Consider the following 20,133-nt stretch of genomic DNA (forward strand, 5'->3'; position numbering starts at 1 on the left):
AGAAACTGCTCTGAGCTCCCTAAAGCCGCCGCACACGGATAGTGCCCCGGTGGTACCATCACCACATCAGCGGCGAGACTCGGACAGGTACTGCCAGCTCTGCGCAGCCTGGTTCAACAACCCCATGATGGCACAGCAGCACTATGACGGCAAAAAGCACAAGAAGAACGCGGCCAGGGCTGACCTGCTGGAGCAGCTGGGGAAGACCCTGGACCTGGGAGAGCTGAGAGGTGAGAGCACCAGTTCCAGAGAGCAAGGACCTGCTCCCGTGGGACCCAGTGGCCACAGTGATGCAGCCCTTGCCTGCTGTGGTTCCTCTGGTCAGGTGGTGCAGGGGAGACCATGTTGCTCTCGCTGCTTTATGAGGTTCCTACTACTGTAACAAAAATCCTCGCCTCTGCAATGGCGCTCTGTGATTTTGGCAGTATCCTTTAAGAGTTATTTCCTGGGTGTTTCTTTTGCCTCTTCCTAAAATAGTGCCTTCGATTAGCACACACTTCTGTCCTTGAGCAAATGTGGACTGTCCCTGTGAGCTGAGAGAGGAGGAGACGTTAAAGTGCTCAGCCCCACAGGGACGTGGGGATGGGATGTTTTTTGCTGGAGGCAGAGCACTCCCTACATCTCCCTGATGGAGAGCAAGGCATTAGCTGTCTTCTGTGATTTAATTAGTGCTTGTAAAAGGCTGCAATGGCCCTGGGTCAGCAGCAGCAGAGAGGAACCGAGCACTTGCTATGGCTATGTTAAACACAAGTTTTCTGTGTTCCCACTGAAGGGAGAGCAGCCATCCGTCCATCCATCCGTCTGTCCATCCATCCTGGCCGTGCCCTGCCAGGAGGGGCTCTGACACCCAGGGGGCCCCAGGCTCACCCAGATTTGGGCTTTGCACCCCTCTGGGAGCCCCCCACGTGCAGAGTGGAGCCACAGCCAGTGGCCATGGCTGCTGGAGCCCCCGCACGTCCCTGGTCCCCCCAGCTGCAGCCCCTGCCTGGTGCAGATGAAGGGCCGGTTCCGCCACACTGCGCCTGTTGATGGAGATGTGCTAATTTATACCGGCTGAGGATGTGGCTCAGGCTGAATTCTGAAGAAAGTGCCTTTTTAATATAGAGGTGTAATTACAGGAGAAGAGGTGCGAGCCTCCTGTTGGAAGTTTTCTCTGTGGTCTTGATTACAATTCTGTATGCACACAATGTATTTGACTGAAGTAGGCAGAGGAAAAAGTGCAGGTTTGATTTTCAAAACCGTGCGGGAGAGGAAGTCTGGTTTGCCAGCAAGATGTTGCATTAACATTTTAAAATACCTTTTCTTTTTTTCTTGCTAAATGAAATAATTTTCCTTTAAATACTAATGACTGTGCAGTATATTGTGCGTTTCTTGATCTCAAACAAACCTTGTAATAGTTATCCAGGTCCTTCGTGTGCTACCTAGTGTGACTCACAATGCCATAAATGATTCATGGGACTGAGTCACTGCCCGCTGTTGAAAATATGTGGGGAAATAAAACCTGGGACAATAACATGGAAGTGCTTAGTACTTTGAACTGTGCCAAGCTCAAGAGTGGCTGAGGATATCATTAACTGTAAATAAATCAGTTGTGAAGTGTTTTATTCATTTAGCTTGTGCCTAGGAGAGTTGAAATTGGAGGGCTTTACATACTCGTCAGCCTGTGTTGGTTTTTAACTTTACGACAGTTCTGTGCATGGTTGGGATTTGCAGCTGAACCTAACGTGGTGCTGCCGGTGCCCGTTGATCGCTGGGGAGGGGGGCTGCGGTGCTGTGCTGCGGCTGGGCACATCCCCAGGTGCGGGGGGGAGCCAGCTTTGCTCCTCCAGTCGGGCCCTTCCAGGCTCTTGCTTTGGAGCCTGCGGCTCACAGGTGTCCAGGGCTCCCCAGTGAGCTGCGCAGCCAGACTCGGTGAGCTGAGGGAGATGTCCTTGAGCCTGCTGATGGTGTCCGGCAGAGCTTGAGAAATCCTCTTTCTCACAGTTGTTCTTAACTAGGGGTGTGAGATGCTCTCCTGTGTGCATTTAGCTGTGAGGCTGGAGCAGATGCCTGCAGAGGCAGGAGGCAGATCCCTGCAATGGCCAACATGGGAGGAGATCCACCTTCTGTCTGAGAAAACAGCTGTGCCTTAGCAGGTAAAGGCATTTCTGGCTTCAAGAGAAATGGCAATGGTGGCAGTTCAGAGGTAGCCAGTGGCGATCTATCCCAGCTCAGCAGCAGCACCTTGTCTGACCGTCGCTGCCGATGTCCGGTGGGTTTGGCAGTACCTGGTGGGAATTCCAGCTGTGAGCTCTCCCTGCTCTGCTCTTGTTTTGCTACCTTGGTATTCACTAGAATGCAAAGTCACTTCCTTTCCATGCTGCCCCCGGTTGCTTCTCCCATCACAACTTAATATAAATATTAATTCTATTTTGACTGCTGTGGGAGATGAGCATTTGATGCATTGTGTGAGCCTGGAACAAGCAGTGTCAGTTGAAGTACAACATTTCAGCAGCCTTTGATGTTTTGATAATGGCTATGATAAAATATTTATTGATAAATATGAATGTGTATTTGGAGAAATAAGAATAGAAATATATTTTTGGACAACTGATATTTATAGGAAACAAAAGCATTGGTTCTTCTCGCCAAGTGCTCATCCTGCAATTTTGAAGTCTTGTTTTCTACTCAGACATGAGAAAGAGGAGAAAAAAAAGAAGGAAAAAGAAACCTCATTAACAGCACCTTTTCTCTTGTCTGTACAGAGTTAAAGCTGCAGTACGCATGGTGGCACGGCCAGCTGCCTTGGCCGAGCAGAGGGCGCGTTGCGGGTTTGCCAGCAGTGCCCACAGCCACTCTGCGGGGTCCGACCCAGCCTCGCTGAGCAGCTTCGTGGGGCTTTCCAGCCTGGACAGCAGAGCCGGTCCTGGACCCCCTGCTCCCAGGGATGGGCTGGACACCAGGGGAGCTGGAGGACAGCCCCTGGAAGAGGAAGAAGAGAGTTTTCCTGCTGCAGAGCTGCCGCCTCTGGCTGCCGCGGTGCCCAGCCAACCCTGGAGCAGATCGTGCGAAGACGGAACGAGGTGGGGATGGTGACAAGCCCTGAGTTCTGGGCTCTGCCCCCACAGCTTGCACCTGTTCAGCAACACGGAGCTGAAGCTGCTCCATCGGAGGCACCGGTGCGGCTCCGTCTGGCGGCTCTCGCCTCCCCGCAGCCTGCACCAGGCGGCGAGGGAATTGCGTTTTTGCTCCATCAGCTCACATTTCACCAGTGCGACTTCATGTTGGCGTTATCCATCACGGAGTTCTCTTGTTCCTGCTCTGACGCAGGTGGGCTCGGCAGGGGCAGGGGCCTTGCAACAGAGACTGGCATATCTCAGTCGTGGGGAATTTAATTAATAACGAACTCTGCTTATTGCTGGTGCTGAGCCAAAACCCCGCAGCAAAATGGTCTCTCTGTGAAGGCTGGCGCAGTGTTTGAAAGTCTGGGCTTCGTCACATGGATTCAGTGTTGCCCTTTCCTGTATGTACGCCTTTGAATGAATAAAATGAGCACAAGGCTTTACGTACAGGGCGGACCTCCCTTCATCTTGTCGGTGTTTATAACCTGCGCTTCAGCACCTTTTCGCGTGACAGCAAACAACTTGCCCAGGCACCCTGGGCTCTCTTTGGTGCCTGCTAGTAGAACCTGAATTTTACATAGTGATGGAGACAGATTCTGGGCCAGCCTGGAGCTGATTAGATGGGATCCTGTAAGATCCTCCCCATGCAGGAACATTGGTCTTCTTCCCAGGACACTCAGTCCCTGGAGAATAGGAAAAGCACCATGCCCTGGGGCAGAGGCTGGTGCCTCTCAAGGGCATTACACTGTGGATCCCTAAAATAAAATGCAGCTGCCTCTCCATAAAGCAGGATCGGGAGGGCTGCACAGGGATGTTGTCACCTGAAGCCTTTGTGTTTTCAGGTGAATTGTCACAGTCGCAGGTGCCATCTTGTGAAATCAGGCAAGAGCTGAGTTTTCTTTTCCTTCTCAGCCTATAATTTCTTTGTGTGCCTTATAAATATTTTTCATTCTGTGCTGTCACGTTTGGTTAGTAAAAAGCGATGTTATTAACAAGTCCTTCCCTGGAATGTATTTTAGTGCATTTTATGCAGAATGACATTAATGACTTTACTTGCTAATATTTTATTTAATGGATAAAAGAGCACATTCCATTTTACATGAATGCATGTCATGATGTAAGGGAGGGAATGCTGATGTGTCGTGAGGGTACAAAAGTCGGTGTGAATACAGACAGAGCCCAGCATTTCCTAGCACAGACTGCTCTGGTTGGGACCACCTTCCCGTTGCAGAGTGCTTGCTGTGCTAATACTCAACTCCAACATGCTTTGGTTGGTAGCGTTTTATGGAACCACAGTTTCAGCCAAGTTGGCAGCTTTGGTGAGCTCCAGTGAGATCACATACTGTTAATTTTGATGTTATGGAGGTGATTATTGCCGCTGGTTTCATCTTGCAGCTCATCTCAGGCTAGTTTCCTTTCTCCGTGTCTCGTTTCGGTGGAGTTCATGTCACACCCAAGACTCTCCCTGTACAAGCCCATCCAGGATGGGGGACTCAGCCAAGGGGTCCTGCAGTCCTCGTCCTGCCGCAGGTGCAGATTGGCGCTGGTCCAGCCCCAGGACATTGCCATCCATCTCAAACCTATCTGTGCACACTAGCAGGTGTGTGATTCCGCCGAGCGCAAACGAGTTCATAGCATCAGCCAGTGGGAAGAGCTGCTGTGGTGGAGCAGTGCTGCGTGCTGCCGGTGCTGGGCGTGGGGGACAGGGTTCCCCCCTTGTTCATCATCATGTGCAGCTGTGACACGCTGGTGGGAAAAAAAACAGTGTCCTGAGTTAAAAACTGTAATTGCTGATGGCGTTTCCACCTACACAAGTAATTAAGATTCAATAAGGCTGCTGTTAATGTACGCTGTTAAATTAGCTGCTGAGCATTAGAACCTTATTACCTTAATTTAAAGTATTACCAGGTTTTTCGTTCCCCAGCCCTGATCTCTGCCGTGCAGCAATCACGGCATGGTCTGAGGGCTTGGTCTGCAGCAAGGTGCTAACGCAGCGCCTGTGTCAGCCATGCACTGCCTTTTCCATGCTCTCCCCTGTGCTGTGGCATGTGTGTAGGGGGTTTCTGATGCCTGTTGGCTTAATAAAGGAAGCAGGAGCTGCCAGCTACGGACAGAGGATTTGACTATAAAACCATTGCTACTGCACCAAGAATAAATTCAGTAAGGAGAGCATCCATAAGCATATTTGCAATTTGAGTTTTGTTCTGTGCCACATCATAACACACAAAAATAGAGGTGACTATTTAAATACTTACGCATAATCGCTTGCTTGCTATTCTCAAGTACTCATCTGAATTTTTTTGAAGTATTTCTTAGAGAAGATGTTTAACTTCATGTTGGGCCAGATTCCTAGGTGAGAGATGTATGAAGTGTTTGAGAAAAGTGGGGCGGGTAGTATAGCTTGTGTCTGAAGTTCAAAAAAAGACAAGTTTTTTTTTTTGGAGTCTGTAGGTGCAGCTGGGAAATGGTAAGTTTGTATATAGCCTTTGCAGCTGATTATGGTATGCATAAACTGATCAAATTCAAGAATGCCGTGCATTATTTGTTCTAAATGAATTGTTTTAACAATTTCTGCAAAGAAATAATACTGCAGAAAGTCAAAAGAGACTATGATATGGTACATTAAAACTGTTTCTAAAGAGCACAGCAGCCCATGCTGAGAATCCCACAACTCTGGTATTTTTAAGTGGATCCCTTCAATTAAGCTTGAAATGATCTGTTCAGATCTTCATGAAAGTGAATCAGTGCAGAGCAGAAACCTCACCACAGAGACTCTAAAATCGCAATTCTCTTTTTCCTAGGAGTACAGGGCAGAAATTACTTTAGCATCAATGGTTTGCTGTGATGCTGATGGACATGTAATGTCAGTGATGCTAATGCAGTCTGTGATGCCAAGGGAATTATTAGGATGTTAAAATACAAGAGAGAGGAGGGCAGAAGAAACCACTCTCTGACACTCAGCATAGTAAGGGAGACAACAGAATCAGGGTCTGAAACACTTATGTCTGCATTTAAATGCTTAATTCATGTCAGGTTTTGGCCTGCATACCAGGAACAAGAGCCCTCAGACTGCTCTACCTCTCAGGGATGTCCAGAAGAGAAACAGGCATTCAATGTACGTTCAGCTGCACTCCGTTCCCTTCTGCAGGACCTGGTTTTGTTGCTGCTCTGGTTCTTAGAAGAGGCTTCTCATTTCTCCCACAAGAAATAGATGGGACCACCCAGCTAGCGGTCCATCTCTTGGCCCAGGTCACTTATGGAAGGATAATGAAGAAAAAAAAAAAAAAGAAAAGAAAGAAAGAAACTAATTGGATCTGCTTTTGCAGGTTTTGCAGGTGTGGAGGAACTTCCCCAGTAGCATTGTGGTGGTCTGTGATTACAGAAAGTTGTGAGGAATGTTTTGGGTGAAAGCTTGTTGAGAAAGTCAAAATAGAACATTAATGTGTAAATAATTACATGATCTATCCTGTGCTAAGCAGGCTAGTGTCCTCTCCAGAGGGAGGGAGGAGTGTGCCAGGGCACTCAGAGTAAATGCCTCAGAACTGGACCAAACGTTTTTCCAGGAGACAAACTGACACGAATTATCAGCTGTTCCCAGCAGCTGCTGGGCAGCATGCTGCCTTGGAAAAAGGTCTTTTCTCCTTCACCTCCAATTCTGACTGCTGCCTGTCTGCTGGGTCCCTGTTTCCAGATTTTCAGTTTTCCAGAGGTGGTAGTTGAACCCAGTTTGAAGATGTTTCTAAGTTGCATACAGAGAAACGTGGCTCTTCTCTTATTATCGTGCCATGGTCAGCAGTGCCTGCAGATATAATTCTGCAAAGTCTCCTGTTCATGTTCTGTGCGTGCATGCTCTTAGGTGAATAAATGTCTTGTCTGCTGTGGATGTCTCAGAGATGTGAAGTCTGATCTTAGCTGAATAGACAAAACACAGGCTGATCTTGTTGGGTTTAGTTCTTCAGCTCGGATTTTTCCAGTGAACGTGCTGAGGGACTTTCTCTGACTTTGCTTATAAATTGCTTTGCAGTTTCTGTTTGAGATGTGCATGAATCTGCTTAATTGCCTGGGTTTTTTCTTCCCTGCAATCTGTGCCCAGAGGCAGAGCAGTGAATTAGGGGAGAAATGCTGTTTAAACCAAGTGCTTTTCCCATGCAGGGAGCCATGGGTGGTGCTCCTTGGGGTGGGGGGTGTCTTTCCCGTGGGTCCAGCAGCCTCTTCCGAGGTGCAGCCTTTGCCCTGTCCTGACCCAGGGAGTGGGACAGGCCATAGTCCACACTTCTGTTGCTCTGGAAGTGTTTGTGTGGTTTGGTTCAGTGCTGCTGACACCATTTGTCTCCTTTTTGCTAGCAGATAGACAGACCTTGCGTGCATACGACCCGTGCACATCTCCAGTGTTGCACGGTCGCCTGCCTGGTCTGGTCCTGCCTTAACTTGCTCGGCTGACAGCACTGCTGCACTTAGGTAGCGTTCTCTGCAGTTTGCATCACAATCCAATGAAATGCAGCATAGTTACCTAGCAAATCACTTGTAACTGTGGCAATCCAATAAACAATGAAGTGGAAAGTAGCAGAGGCAGCTAAGAGATTTGTTAGAAAGTAAAAAATAAACAAACAAAACCCCCCAAACCTCCCCAAAACCAAAGCCAACTGAATTTCATAACGTTTCTACTGTGAACCCACTGAGATGTTCTTTCTAGTTCAGTGGTACTCAGTTGGCCAGCAGCAAGAGCAACAGCTATATAAATAGTTGGTTGTTATTGTGTCTGTGAAGGGCTAAAATTAGCAAAGCAAGGGCTGCTTTGCGGTCAGGGGCTGTAGACAGGTATCGTAGCCAAGAATAAATCTGTCAGGCAAATGAGCTCCTGGCATCCAGCTTTTGTATGGCCACTTGGTACCCACGCCAGGCTTCCAGCTTTGACCTTCAGACAAAGGCTGCCGAGTCACCAGCTCTCAGTGATCAGCAGCTCCCAGCAAACATGGTGTTTGCTTTGGTGGATAAATCAGGGTGGGTCCCTCTGGGGGAAGAAAAATAAGATCCTAAGTGACCTAGCTCCTAAATACACTAATGAGGAACTGCCCTGAATTTGATCACTATCAGAACCCAGGGGAATGAGTAGGGCCTCATGTGCTGGTTAGTCTTGAGCGCAGTGGTGCCTTGTGAGAGTCACAGGAGAGGGATGTGGGCGCTGAGGAACTGTGGGGACTGCGGTGTCCAGGAAGTATTTGCCTGTGAAACCTGCTTCATTCTGCTCAGACTGTGCCTCTTAAGAATATTTCTTTAGGCTTCACTAATGCTTGGATACCCTGGCCTGGAAAAGTAAATAGATGGGTAACTGTAAAGAGAAATGTCTGGGCAACTGGAAATGAAATTTGAGATCCGAGTATCTTCTAATTAATTAAAAGTTGGCTGGGAGCAAGGGTTACTGCTTTTTTTGTTGTTGTTTTTTTTTTTCTCCCCCCCCTCCCCTTTCTTAAGCCATTATCACTCAGTTGTACTTTCCAGCTGCCATGTTGATTCTGAGTAGTCTGTAGCCCCGACACGAAGATGTTTTTCCTCCCAGTGCAGCCCTGAGCTTGCCCTCAGCCTGCACCGACACACACGGCTGGTGCTGAGGGCAGTGCACAGTTAATGACTCCAGGTTTTCTTTGCAGGCCTGAAGCGCAGCTACACGTGCAACATCTGCAATGTCACCCTGAACTCGATAGAGCAGTACCATGCGCACCTGAAGGGCTCCAAGCATCAGACCAAGTGGGTACCTGCGTGCTTTTCCTGGTGGCCTCCCGCCTGCCTGTGCCTGCCTACGTGAACGCACACGTACTGTAATGCTTACGCTCCGATAACCCCGTCATCTGAGGAGCTCTGGGTGTTTTGCTAACACAGATAGGGGTGGCCCCTCCAGCTTGGGGCGTGCAGGGCTGAGCCCAGCTGGGTGTCCCAGCGTCCCACCGAGGTGCGGAGGGCAGTTCTGCTGTTTGCTGGCAATCTCCCACCAGCCACAGCATGCCCCAGGAAACCCACCATCGGGCCATGATGTGTCCCACGTGATGTGTCCCATGCAGCCTCCGTACCGGCTGCTGGGTGCTGCTCCTGCCTTCCCGCGTTTCTGCCCGAGGCTCTGGGGTTGTCCTGCAGAGCCCTGAGCCCGCAAATGTCCCGTGGATGGGGCTCCTGCCTGGAGAGGTGAAGGGTGCTAAGGGGTTGTCCTGCTTTCCTGAGCATCTTCCTTCTCTCCCGCAGACCCCTCCTCTAGCCGCTCCTTCTCAGGACACCCCCTATCCCCCCCATTCCCCTGGCTGTTGTCCTGCACATCCTCAGGGATGCCCCTCGTCCTCAGCTTGTCCTTCATAGGTTATCAGCTTTGGGGCAGGAGCACTCCTTTAATCCTGCTCACAACGGTGCCCAGTGCTGCAGGCATTTGCAGCACAGATTACCGTGGAGCCCTGCGTGTCTCTTCCCCACGTCCTCAGCCCAGTGATGGGTTTTCTGTCCCTCCCTGCTGAACCATGCCAGAAGATGCATGCTGGGAAACCCAAATAGCTGCCCATCCTCTCCTCAAACTGCGCGGTGCCTGCTGGTTTGGGAAGGGTGAAGAAGGAATGGGCAACAGTGACCCAAGATGTTAACAACTTCTGGTCCTGATGTCACAGGCATTTGTGCTTAATGACACCGAGTTTGCAGCATCTTTCATGTGTTAAACCTTGGAAGAGATACTGGGAGTGTAATGGGATTAGGTGTTTCCAAATGAAAATGTTTATGCTGTGATTTAGAGCAATTATGTATTACCCAACTTTGAGAATTGGAGGGAGTCTGCTCTGTCAATTAGTACAAATTATTAAAATGAAGTGATAAAGATACATGTTACCAGAGAGGAGATTAATCAACTAATCTCTCTTAATACACTTATGTGTGAGCTTTGGGAACCGTTTCAGGCTGAAGCACTCAGGACTGCCCAGATTAGAGGAAGGATATAAAAGGTGTCATTAGTTACTGAAATATTTCAGGTAGCTTTAAGGGCAGTCTGAAAGATGAGGCAGGATGATCAGAACCAGCAATATGTACTAATGTCAATGTCTAATTTTACTTAAGCTACCAAAGGATAAACGCAGACCTTCCCCAGATGATGTTAGACCTTCAAAGATCCCCAGTATTATTCGTGTTGCCTCTATCCTATTTATTCACAGAGCGTTTGAATGTCTTCCAGATGCTACCCTTTCTGGACCTGAGCATGTAGTCATATTCAGGATCCCAATTAGCAGAAGGAACTGATTTTCTAATGAGGTGGTGTTCTTCCTCCCGCTCCTTGCGAAGGGTGGGTGAAGTGGAAGGAGAGGCGATTGTCGAGCGGCTGTAGTGATGCAGCACACCTACCAGCCTCCATGTTTTGTGGAGGAGAGGGCTGGGGTCAGGCAAGCGAGACGTGGGCTTAGGCTGTGCTGCAGGCAGTCTGGGACCTCCAGTAAGCCCCTTCTGCCTCCACCCCCTTCCTCTTTTAGCACGTCTAACTGGCTGCCCATCCCGGCTCCAGCAGGTTACATGTGCAGCGTGCAGGACGGTGCAGACAGGGTCGGTGTCCGTAGCCAGCGCCACAGATTCCCACTGCTGGAAAGTAGAGCTGACAGCTTTCCCCGTCGGAAACCTGGAATGAGAGCAGCTGTGATGTGCTGCCCAGGCACAGAGCTGTAATTTATCCTTCCCCTGCCAGTCCTTCTGAGTTTGTGTTATTACTGCTGTTGTTGCTGCTGGTATTATTGCAAGGGATAAAGGAGTTCATTTCAAATCAGAGCAGCCTCGTGGACAGGGATAGAGATGTGCAGGAAAGGTGTGCTGCTACTTCTCAGCATTGGGAGGGTGCCTCACCCTGGTTTATACCTACACCTTCCGCTTTCGGTGCTCAGTCACCTGCAGCTAGCTGAGTGTCATCTCCACACATAGATGGTTCTGCAGAAGGATCATTCCTTCTGCATCTGCTGCTTTCCCAAATATTTTCTTCCAGCTCCCTGCAACAAAAACTGCAAAGACTCGGGGTCTTTCTACTTCGTCTCATTCTGTAGCTGGAGTAGGAGCCGAACGGGGAGTGTGTTACCACAGAGCTCAAGATCGAAAGGGATGTCTGGGTAAAGGATCAGCACGAGTCGAGACAATAATTCACAGTGGTTTATCGCTGCCCATCGGGTGGAGACCCTCAGCTCCCTGCAGGGCAGGCGTGGCGGGAGGCCAGGCTGCGGGATGGGGAGCTGGAGGAGTCCCCATTCCGTGGCGGGAGGCATTGCTGCTGTTTGGCTGATGAACCTCCCGCAGCCGTTCAGACCTGGGAGAGCAGAGCGCTGGGGTGCCGGGGGTGCCGGTGAGCAGGAGGGTACAGCCGGATCCTGTCCCGAACACATGGGGCGGCCGGGAAGGGAGCAGCACCCGGCGTGGTGAGGGCTGCGCTGGGTTTGGGGAGGCTCCCAGCATCCCAGCCCGTCTCACTGGGATGCCATTCAGCCAAATGTCACCACGGTATTTTAGTGCCAAGGCTTGGTGGAAGTTGCAGTCATTCCCAGAGCTTTCCGGAGCTCTGAAAGCATGTGAATTATTGATAGGAAGGCACATTTCTCTTTCATCTTGGTGAGGATCAAGCCAGCCTGTGCAGGGAACACCAGAGTAGTGCAGAGGCCTGCAGGACTCCTGCTTTTTTTTTTTTTATAAGGACCTTCCTCTTCTGCAAATTAATATTCTTATCAGTCTTTCTATATTTAGTTTCTTATCATTTATTCATAATGACTTAAATCTGGTCCCAAGAGATTTTCATGGGCATTCAGTACAAGAGGAAACAAAGTAATAAATTCAACAGAAAGTATGTTACAAATGTAATAATGGAATGCCAATTAGAGACATTCGTCTGACCAATTTCTATGGGAAATTGCTCAGATTATTCTATTTCCTCCATTCGTTGTTCATTCTTATACAATTTTCTTTGAGGCTAAGTATCCCAGCGCGGCAGAGATCTCTCCAGCGCCTATAGGAAAGTGCAGAAGCATGGGAGACAATAGGTTGGCAGCTTGGGTTTGTGCACAACAAAAGCTTTTTCCACCCTGTAATTAGGATGTAACCAGATTTTACTCTCCTTGTTTAAAGCTGCCTTTGCAGCTTCATTGTCCTCTCTGTGGGACTGAGGGGGTGAGTTACCCGAATCTGTTGTCCTGAATCAGTTCTGCCCCCATAGCCTGAGGGGTCTGTAACAGCCATATAGGCTGCTCAGTGGGCCGGACCCAGCGGGCAGCCCCAGCATGAGTCTGGGGGAGGTCTTAGGATAGTTCCTCTGTTTGCCCCGCACAGTGATGACCTTGCCCGTGGTGTTTGTACAGAGCTGGCTGCACAGGTTGGGTGCTTGTGATAGTAGCAGGTAGCAGAAGAATTCAAGAAGGTAAATACAGTTTATACAGCTAACGTTCCTGGGTACAGAAATTGTCTGTAGTGCAGACAAAGAGGAAGAAATCTTCATGTCTAGTGCTGTAAATTAACACATTATGGCAAGTTACTCTAAAATGTGTTTTGACTGTTGTATGAGTGACTGAAGGTGTGCCGGCCGTCAGCTCAGCCCTGTTTCCAGAACAAAGGGATGTGCAGGGCAGCAGAGACACAGCAGATTTTGACAGGGCTGCATCTATGTTTTTGTAGCTTTCTACAAATGATTGCCTCTTCTATACAAAGAAAGTTAATTTTGAAACCCAGAGCCGGTGCTGCTGTCGAGTTTGCGCTGAGCAAGGCTGGGTCGTGGCAGCACCTTGGCTGGAGAGCGCAGGGTGAGGCAGATGCGAGTGTGCTTGGCATTGGGGTGCCAGGGGAGGAAGCCGTCCCTCCTGCAGCCCTCCTGTGGACCTCGGCGAGTGTTTTGTCCGCTGCTTTTTGTTGTTCTCATTATTGTTGGTTAGTGTCAAGACTGCCCTCTTCCCTATAACTCAGTCTGAAGCCAGTGGATTGCAGTTGCCAAGGCAACAAAACATTTTATGTAGCTGCCATACTTCATATAATTAAATATATATATATATGTGTGTGTGTGTAAAAGGCGGGGAGCAGTTTGTAAAGGAAAGGGATTTTGCTCTGGGACAGATTAGCAGGGAAGGTGATTGCAGGTGGGAAGCTGCCCAAAAATACCGGGCAGTTGAGCCTTCTGAAAAGCTGCATTAGGAGAAAAGACCTTTTGTGAGGAACGAGTCAAGTTGTGGGTATTTATTATGGTCCTTGAGAGCGCTCCAGAGCGCAACACACAACTGAGCCACTGCTACAGTTGCTTTAAATAATCCACCATATACAGCCCTTGAACTACTGCTTAGAGGGCCACGTTGCTTGAACCTTCGTCCCCGCTCTGTGCGGGCACCGACAGTGCTGGAGCTCCGTTAGCGGCGCAGGAGCTGGAGGCTGCGGCCCCTGCAGCCGGCCTGCTCTTCCTTCGGGGTGTCTGGTGGGGAGGGCTCAGCTGTTTGCTTACAGGAATTTCAGGGGCTCACCTGAATGCCTCCAACTCAGTCTGTTTGACCAAAAGATGGGGAAAACAAGGGTTGGAGGGGGAGAGCTGCAAGTGTCTTGGCTGGTATTTTGGTGTTGAGTAAAAGGGGCAGGAGGAGGTGGCGAATGCGAGCTAGTCCTTATCCCTCTGATCAATGAATATGCAAGGCAAGATAATGTCTGCTAGCTCCCATTTTTTCCCTGGGGTGCAGCTACTTTAACCTGTATATTTGAAAATAAAGGAAAAATGCATCCTTTTTTTATCCTGTCGTAAAGTCAGGAATTGGAGCGAGAGTCAGATACAGGAGAATATTTCTTTCAAAGCCTCGCAAATCTGGCATCCAGTCTGTTCACATCAGGGGTCAGGCAGTGTTCATCACCGCTCCGATGGGAATGCGCGTTCGCACAGAGCAGCTGAGCAGGGGCTGCTTCTAAATGTGCGGGGGGAGCAGTGCTCCGGCCCGGGGCTCCAAGGAGTGACGCGGTGGCGGCACACACACGCGCCAGCACAGAAGCAGGTTTTGAAATGAGGCTGGACTCTGGAACATCTGCAGCGGGGAGGAGCACTAAACCTTTAATTAGGGATTTATGAACTGTGTAGAGATGATTGAGTCATTGTTTGACTTGCTTTCCAGAAATAGATGTGGGTTTTTTTAATCTCCCCTTCTCCCTCCCTCCTCCCCGCAGTGATCAGAAGAGCAGCAGAATGACGAGCAAGGTGCCAGGCAAGCAGCGGTGCTGATGCCCGCTTTGGCTGGATGTGGTCAGCACCAGCACCTTTCTATGGGGACTGGTGGCAGCCAAAACACTGGCTGGTGGGGGGCTGCAAGGAGGACGGCACGTTGTCTCTGAAATACCGGGAGAGAATCACATGCCAGCCTTGCTCCTTGCTGCTTGCAATAGGCTGAAGGAAACAAATCTTCCCTCTTTTCTGGCTTCTGTAAACTGCAAGATGAAAGATTGCTGCTAAAAGTGATTTGCAACAAACAACAGAGAATTAAGTCCTGGGTAGTTGTGAAAGAAGCCAGAAGACATTCAAATTCTGGGCTCAAAGAAAGGCTCATGTGCAATATTGACTTCGGGCTTTGCAAAAGGCACTTCCCTCCTTTAATTAGCGCGGGCAGGCGGCGGGGGTGGGACCAGGGTGCTGTGGTCATGGCTACGTCCTGGAGAAGATAGCTGTGTTTGGGGTGAGTTGCACCGGAGGACCCAGCTCCAGCTCTGAAGTAGCTCCTCAGGGGCTTGTGGATGAAAGGATGAAAGATGCTGTTGGCAGAGTACCAGAGCCCAGACCCACGTTTGATGTAAGTGCCATCTCTGGGCTGGTTGCAAATATATTAAACGCTGTAATAATGTGCCGGATAGTGAGAGCTGAGAGCTATCCTCCACCGTTCTGGCTGTCAGCAATTGGAGGCTGAGATCCAGCCCTAGTAATTAAGAGTCTGACTATATGGGGATAATGATTCCCACTTCCATAAAGAAGAATTTTATCTTCTCGCCTTTATTTTGTCTCTTTGATCAGCCAGACCTCTCTGCCACATCTAGAGCTCACAAATGTATGCTGGCATTTTATAACCACTCATTTACACATTCATAGATGCTAATACCCGTCTAGGTTTCTCTTTCAAAGTCATGCTTTCTGATTAATTTTAGGATTTTCGCAGAGAGGGGACCCAATCCTGCAGCTATCATTGGGGTAAAATCCATCCAACCTACCAAAGGAGAGAAGTATTCAGTTGAGATGAAATTTTTGTGGTTGAAAACGGTCCTTTCTGATTTGGAAGGTGTGCTCTGAAGACCTTTCTGCACAGCCCTTCACCTAGTCACTGGGTTGCACCCTGTGAAAGCCCAGATGATTAATGGCCTGCTGAGGAGCAAGTGACAGCAGGCGTGGTGCCTCTGCAGTTTTTTTCTTTTCTTTTTTTTTTTTTTTTTTATTTTCCCTGATTGAGAACACAGATGTCTAATTGGAATAGGGTATTTATTAACATAAGCTGCTTGGCTATTCAGAAGTCGGAGCTAATCAAAATACTGTAAATATCGTGCCTGGAGAAATGTCACCCTTCACCATGATTGCATTTCCATATTTTTTTCAATCTATTTAAGAAAGTGTAAACAAGCATTTAGAGCCCGTTGTGGCTGAAACGTGCTCCTGGTTGCGGTGTTTGGGGTGGCAAAGGCGCAGGCAGTGGGCATGGCGCAGGCAGGTCCTGGGTGCTCTGCCCACCCTCCTTGGGTGGCATCTGCGGCTGTCCCTGCTCGGGGCCTTGGAAGTTAATTAATCTGCCCAGAGGCAAGATGTGCCTAGAGGAAGGCTTTGGTGATTCCTGGCCTGGCTTCAACTGTGTCAGGTTTTATGCAAAATGTTATTTCTGTTTCCCCTGGATTTTTCCAGCTCCATCCCAAGTGATGGGAGGCTGAGCTCCCGCCTACACATCCTCACCCAGAATGAATGCACTCTTTGATATAAGATTTCTAATAAATTTCAGGAAATTATAGTAAATACGTGAGTTGTACCATATCCTTCACAACCAAGCCAAATTATTTTTTTTTCTTACCTTAATGACCGCAACTTTTATTGGTAGCGCTAACGCTTTCCATGTGCTCTCTGTACTGTATAGTGGCTGATGCCTAAAATATGAAAAAGCCTTTAGAGTGATAATAACTCCAGAAGATGAATAGTTATAAAAGGTAGATGGAATTGAAAGGCATTTTAATTTGTCATTATTTCAGTTCCAGAGAGCAGCTGAATAATTGCACTACCTATGAAGAGAGAGTGTGTAATACTTTCTCTTGTTAAAGAATTAAATATTCTCTCTTCCCTTTAAATGTAAGTGAAAATAAAGGTATCTCTGGTATCTTCTGTTTTGATCACAATTTGAAAGCCCCAGAATGGCTCGTGCAACTTTGCTTTGTGGTGTCAGGTGTACAGATTATTACTTTAATGTGAAGCATCAGCATTGGACCCATTTCCCAAAGTGTAAGCCTGAGATCGCCAAACGAATGAGAAATTCCTCACGTATACGTTGGGTCACAAATAAGGCAAGTTTTGCAGGGTTTGGTAGGCTCTCGAACAAAATGAAACTGAAGACCTACAGAAAGTACGCTTTTTGCAAATTGTTACAGCAGTTTTCTTTCATAAAATACAAAACTGTCCTTAAAATTGCAAGGGTGCTTTAGGTAGAAAGAGTTTATTTATATGGGATTTTTTAGAACTGACATCTCTTCATTGCTCACATTAAAAAGTTTCTTAGTCATTATGAGAAGGGTTGCAGGTTTGTCCGGTCCTGCTTGGCCCAGGGTCTGCCTCGGGCACTGAGTCTCTCTGGAGCTTTGGCTGCTGAAGGGCGGTGGCGGGGGTGGGCACCGTCTGCTGGGGAAGGGGAGCCAGATGGTCCTGGGGCTGCCCGGGCAAGGGTGGAGGCAGAGGCATGGGCAGACCTCAGGAGATGCTCAGAAACCAGCTCTGAACTGGGAACGCAGGGCAGAGAGTGACTTCTGCTTGTTCCTGTCTTGCAGCTTGAAGAACCAGTAGTAGCCCCACAGGCGAGGAGCACCACCGAGGCAGATCCTGCAGAGAGGAACTGGCCAGCGAGGAGAGAATGCTTTCTTGGACAGTGATCCTGTGTGGATTCAATAATTAACATGTAACTAACCTTCGCTTTGGACAAATACATGGATTTTTTTTTTTAATTTTGTGGTGAGTTAAAATATTTCAATGGATTTTTTTACCCTTTCAAGATAGTATTTATTCAGCACAGAGTCTAGAGTATGATAACTATCCTGTAAATACAGCACTTAATCATCACTCATCTTCAGAGACAGTGGAAACAAAATATTTTACTTTTTCATATTTATTCTTAGATTTCTCCCAAGAGTATAAAATTATTCTATTACATTACCCATGATAGTGATGTAATCAGCCTTCAATCAGAAATAAACATACTTTCTTCACCTTCTCCAGCATGGTTTGTGTCAACACATAAAGAGCAGCAAAAAATGAATCACGGGGATTGTATAACAGATGAATTTTTAACTTTCCTCTTTGTCTTCAGAGAAACAAATGGTTCACTGAGCAAAGAAAACTAAAATGAAAGTCTTAACTTTTCCTGCTGGTAGGATTCCTACAGGCTAGACGGAAGCTGTTCGCTCTACCGACTTTGCTGAGGCAAACCCACAGCCAGACGCTGCTCTGCCCGCCGTCCCGGGGTGCTGCAGCCCTCCCGGAGAGATGCGGGACAGTGGGACTGGAGCAGTGGCCGTGGCTGAGCTCGCTGGGCCACCCCGTCCATCCCGCCCCGCACTGGGGGCACTGGCTGCGAGCGTGTTACCTGCGCACCTGCAGGGAGATGGTGGAGAGGCAGCGGGGACCGGTGATGGGGACAGTGGAGAGGCGGCTTGCGGAGGCTGGTTTCAGGACACCGAGGCCAACTGTCCCCGGAGCTGCCCTCACTATGCAGCGGGTGCCAGGCTGGGACCCGTGGCCGTGGTGGAGTGAGCCCTCGCCGGCATCTGGGCATTACCAGCACGGCCGCACCGGTGAGTTTTGCGCTGGGGCAGAAATCTTTGTGCCCCAGGATGGGGGGCCCAGCGCTCCCAGAGCTGCACCAACGGCAGACCTCTGCCCAGGCACTGCCTGGCACGGCACAACACGGCACAGCACAGCCCCCCATGCACTCGCTGCTGGGGCCTGGGTCTGCAGAGCCGCGCATCTCCCGCTGAGCTCTGGCCCTTCCCTCCCCATGGGCAGGGGGTTCAGGTGAAGGCTGTTCCCGTATCAGAAGACCCAGTGTGTTGCAGCCGTGTTGGCACTGCGAGCGGCGAAGCGTTCGGCAGGGTCGGGTCTGCAGGGAGCCTCGGGAGCTGGACATGGTGGAGACCCTGCGGGTGCTGGGTGTCGCTGGCAGCTCCTCCAGCCGGGGTCCCGCCGCCCACGGAGCACCCCGTCCGACAGCACCGCCGCCAGCAGCTCCGTGGCAGACTGTGGCTCGTGGGGGTCCGTGCTCACAGGGAGGAGAAAACTCAAAGGATTTGAAGGAAGAAAAAATTAACAGAAAACCAGCCTTAACTGTCCCAAAGGATCAGTGTTTGTGCAGACCCCAGCCGGGTCCCAGTCTGCAGCCGTTCGGTGCTTGGCCATAAGGAAGGTGGCTTTGGGGGGAGTGGAAACAAAAGTAACTCTGTCCACTGGAAGGAGGGAGCTCATGAAGATTTTAGTTTTCCTACTACAGTCAGCACAAAGAGACCAGGCTTCTTACCCAACCCGCTGCAATGCAAAAAGAGCTGCAATAAACATGGTCCGGTTTCACATAGGTACTACAAGCAATGCAAAACAAACAGCGCTGTGCCCTGTTAGACAAACTCGGTGAGTGCACTTTGCATGCAGAGAACCTGTCTTGTGCATGCTGCTAGAGATTAAGCACCACTTCTTTAAAGCGCAATCTGGTTGGTTTATGTGTGTGTAGTAACACAATTCTTCTGAGGCTGTGGCCATTTCCCTGGTTCTGCAACTCCGAAATAACAGGCTCTGACATTTCCTTGTTGTGCACACTTGGCTAGAGGCTCTCTTGTGTCTTTGGAAGGGAGCAGTGATGTGTGCGGATCCATCAGTTCATTTACCAGGAATCCCAGCAACGTGCACGTCCACTTCGCCAGCGTCTCAAGGAAGAGCAGTGACCTGCTGCTGCTGGCTCTGCGTCGCAGAAACTTTTAATTTAATCCACAGCTCACCACTGTGGCCTGCAGGTTTGTGAATTTTCTGCCGAGTGAACAAATTGTACGTAGATGATTAGTCTGCGTCCTCCGTCTGCTTCTCTGCACCTTAATAAGCCAAAGCAAAGCGAGGTGTGTTGCTCTGCATTTTGCTGTTAAGTAGTGCTCTGTGTCTCAGATGGGACACATTTGGGCACGTCACTTGGAAAACTGCAGTTGTGATGCAAATGTCACTTTATATGTTCATAGAATTATTACTATTATTGTATATTTGTCATATGGTAGCCCATAGGATAACCAGGTTCAGTAGCAGCGGATGCTGTAGGCACTGCTCAGTAACCTTGATCTGTCTCACTTTGAGGGAAGCAATACCTGAAGGGTTTGTACAGCAGAGCAGGCTTGAGTGGCAGATGTGCATGTGAAATCAAGGCAGCTTCATTGTCAGCCTGGGCTGAACCATATTTGGAGGAAAGGCAATATTTAAAGTCATTAAGTCACAAGGTAGCACATGCTAAGAAGTAATTGTCCTGAAGCCAGTGCTGGTACCTGTAGGACGCTGTCAGTACAAGCAATTCTACTTGCAAATGAGCCCGTGGGATGAAGTGGGAGCAGGCTTTTTGTGGAGGGGACCTTGTGATGCCAGAGGAAGAAAAATAGTCTTAGTCTGCTGCTCACAGGGTTCTGTTTTTCATATCTTTCCCTGCTGTGGGAAGAAGTTCATCTCCGGTGGCTGGCTGGTGCGGAGCATGGGCTGCAGGCAGCTGCAGGGTGTTCCTGCTGCAGCTCTGGGATGCGTGCTGCAGGGAGCAGTGCCACAGAAAGCTGCTTTTGGCTT

At 49.2% G+C, this 20,133-nt stretch overlaps 1 protein-coding gene across 3 annotated transcripts in view; it reads left to right on the forward strand.

Annotated features, from left to right (window-relative positions):
- ZMAT4 (zinc finger matrin-type 4) overlaps positions 1 to 17,545 on the forward strand; it is a 67,096-nt gene extending 49,551 nt beyond the window's left edge. For all 3 annotated transcript variants that reach the window (XM_055696348.1, XM_027803723.2, XM_005438030.3), the window contains 3 exons: positions 3 to 230; positions 8,750 to 8,846; positions 17,106 to 17,545. In XM_055696348.1, the coding sequence (XP_055552323.1) occupies positions 3 to 230; positions 8,750 to 8,846; positions 17,106 to 17,121 (341 nt within the window). In that variant the 3' untranslated portion in view covers positions 17,122 to 17,545. The remainder of the gene's footprint in view (positions 1 to 2; positions 231 to 8,749; positions 8,847 to 17,105) is intronic.
- Positions 17,546 to 20,133: the final 2,588 nt, after the last annotated feature.

Source organism: Falco cherrug, chromosome 18 (genome assembly GCF_023634085.1).
Source record: "Falco cherrug isolate bFalChe1 chromosome 18, bFalChe1.pri, whole genome shotgun sequence".
Classification (NCBI taxonomy): domain Eukaryota; kingdom Metazoa; phylum Chordata; class Aves; order Falconiformes; family Falconidae; genus Falco; species Falco cherrug.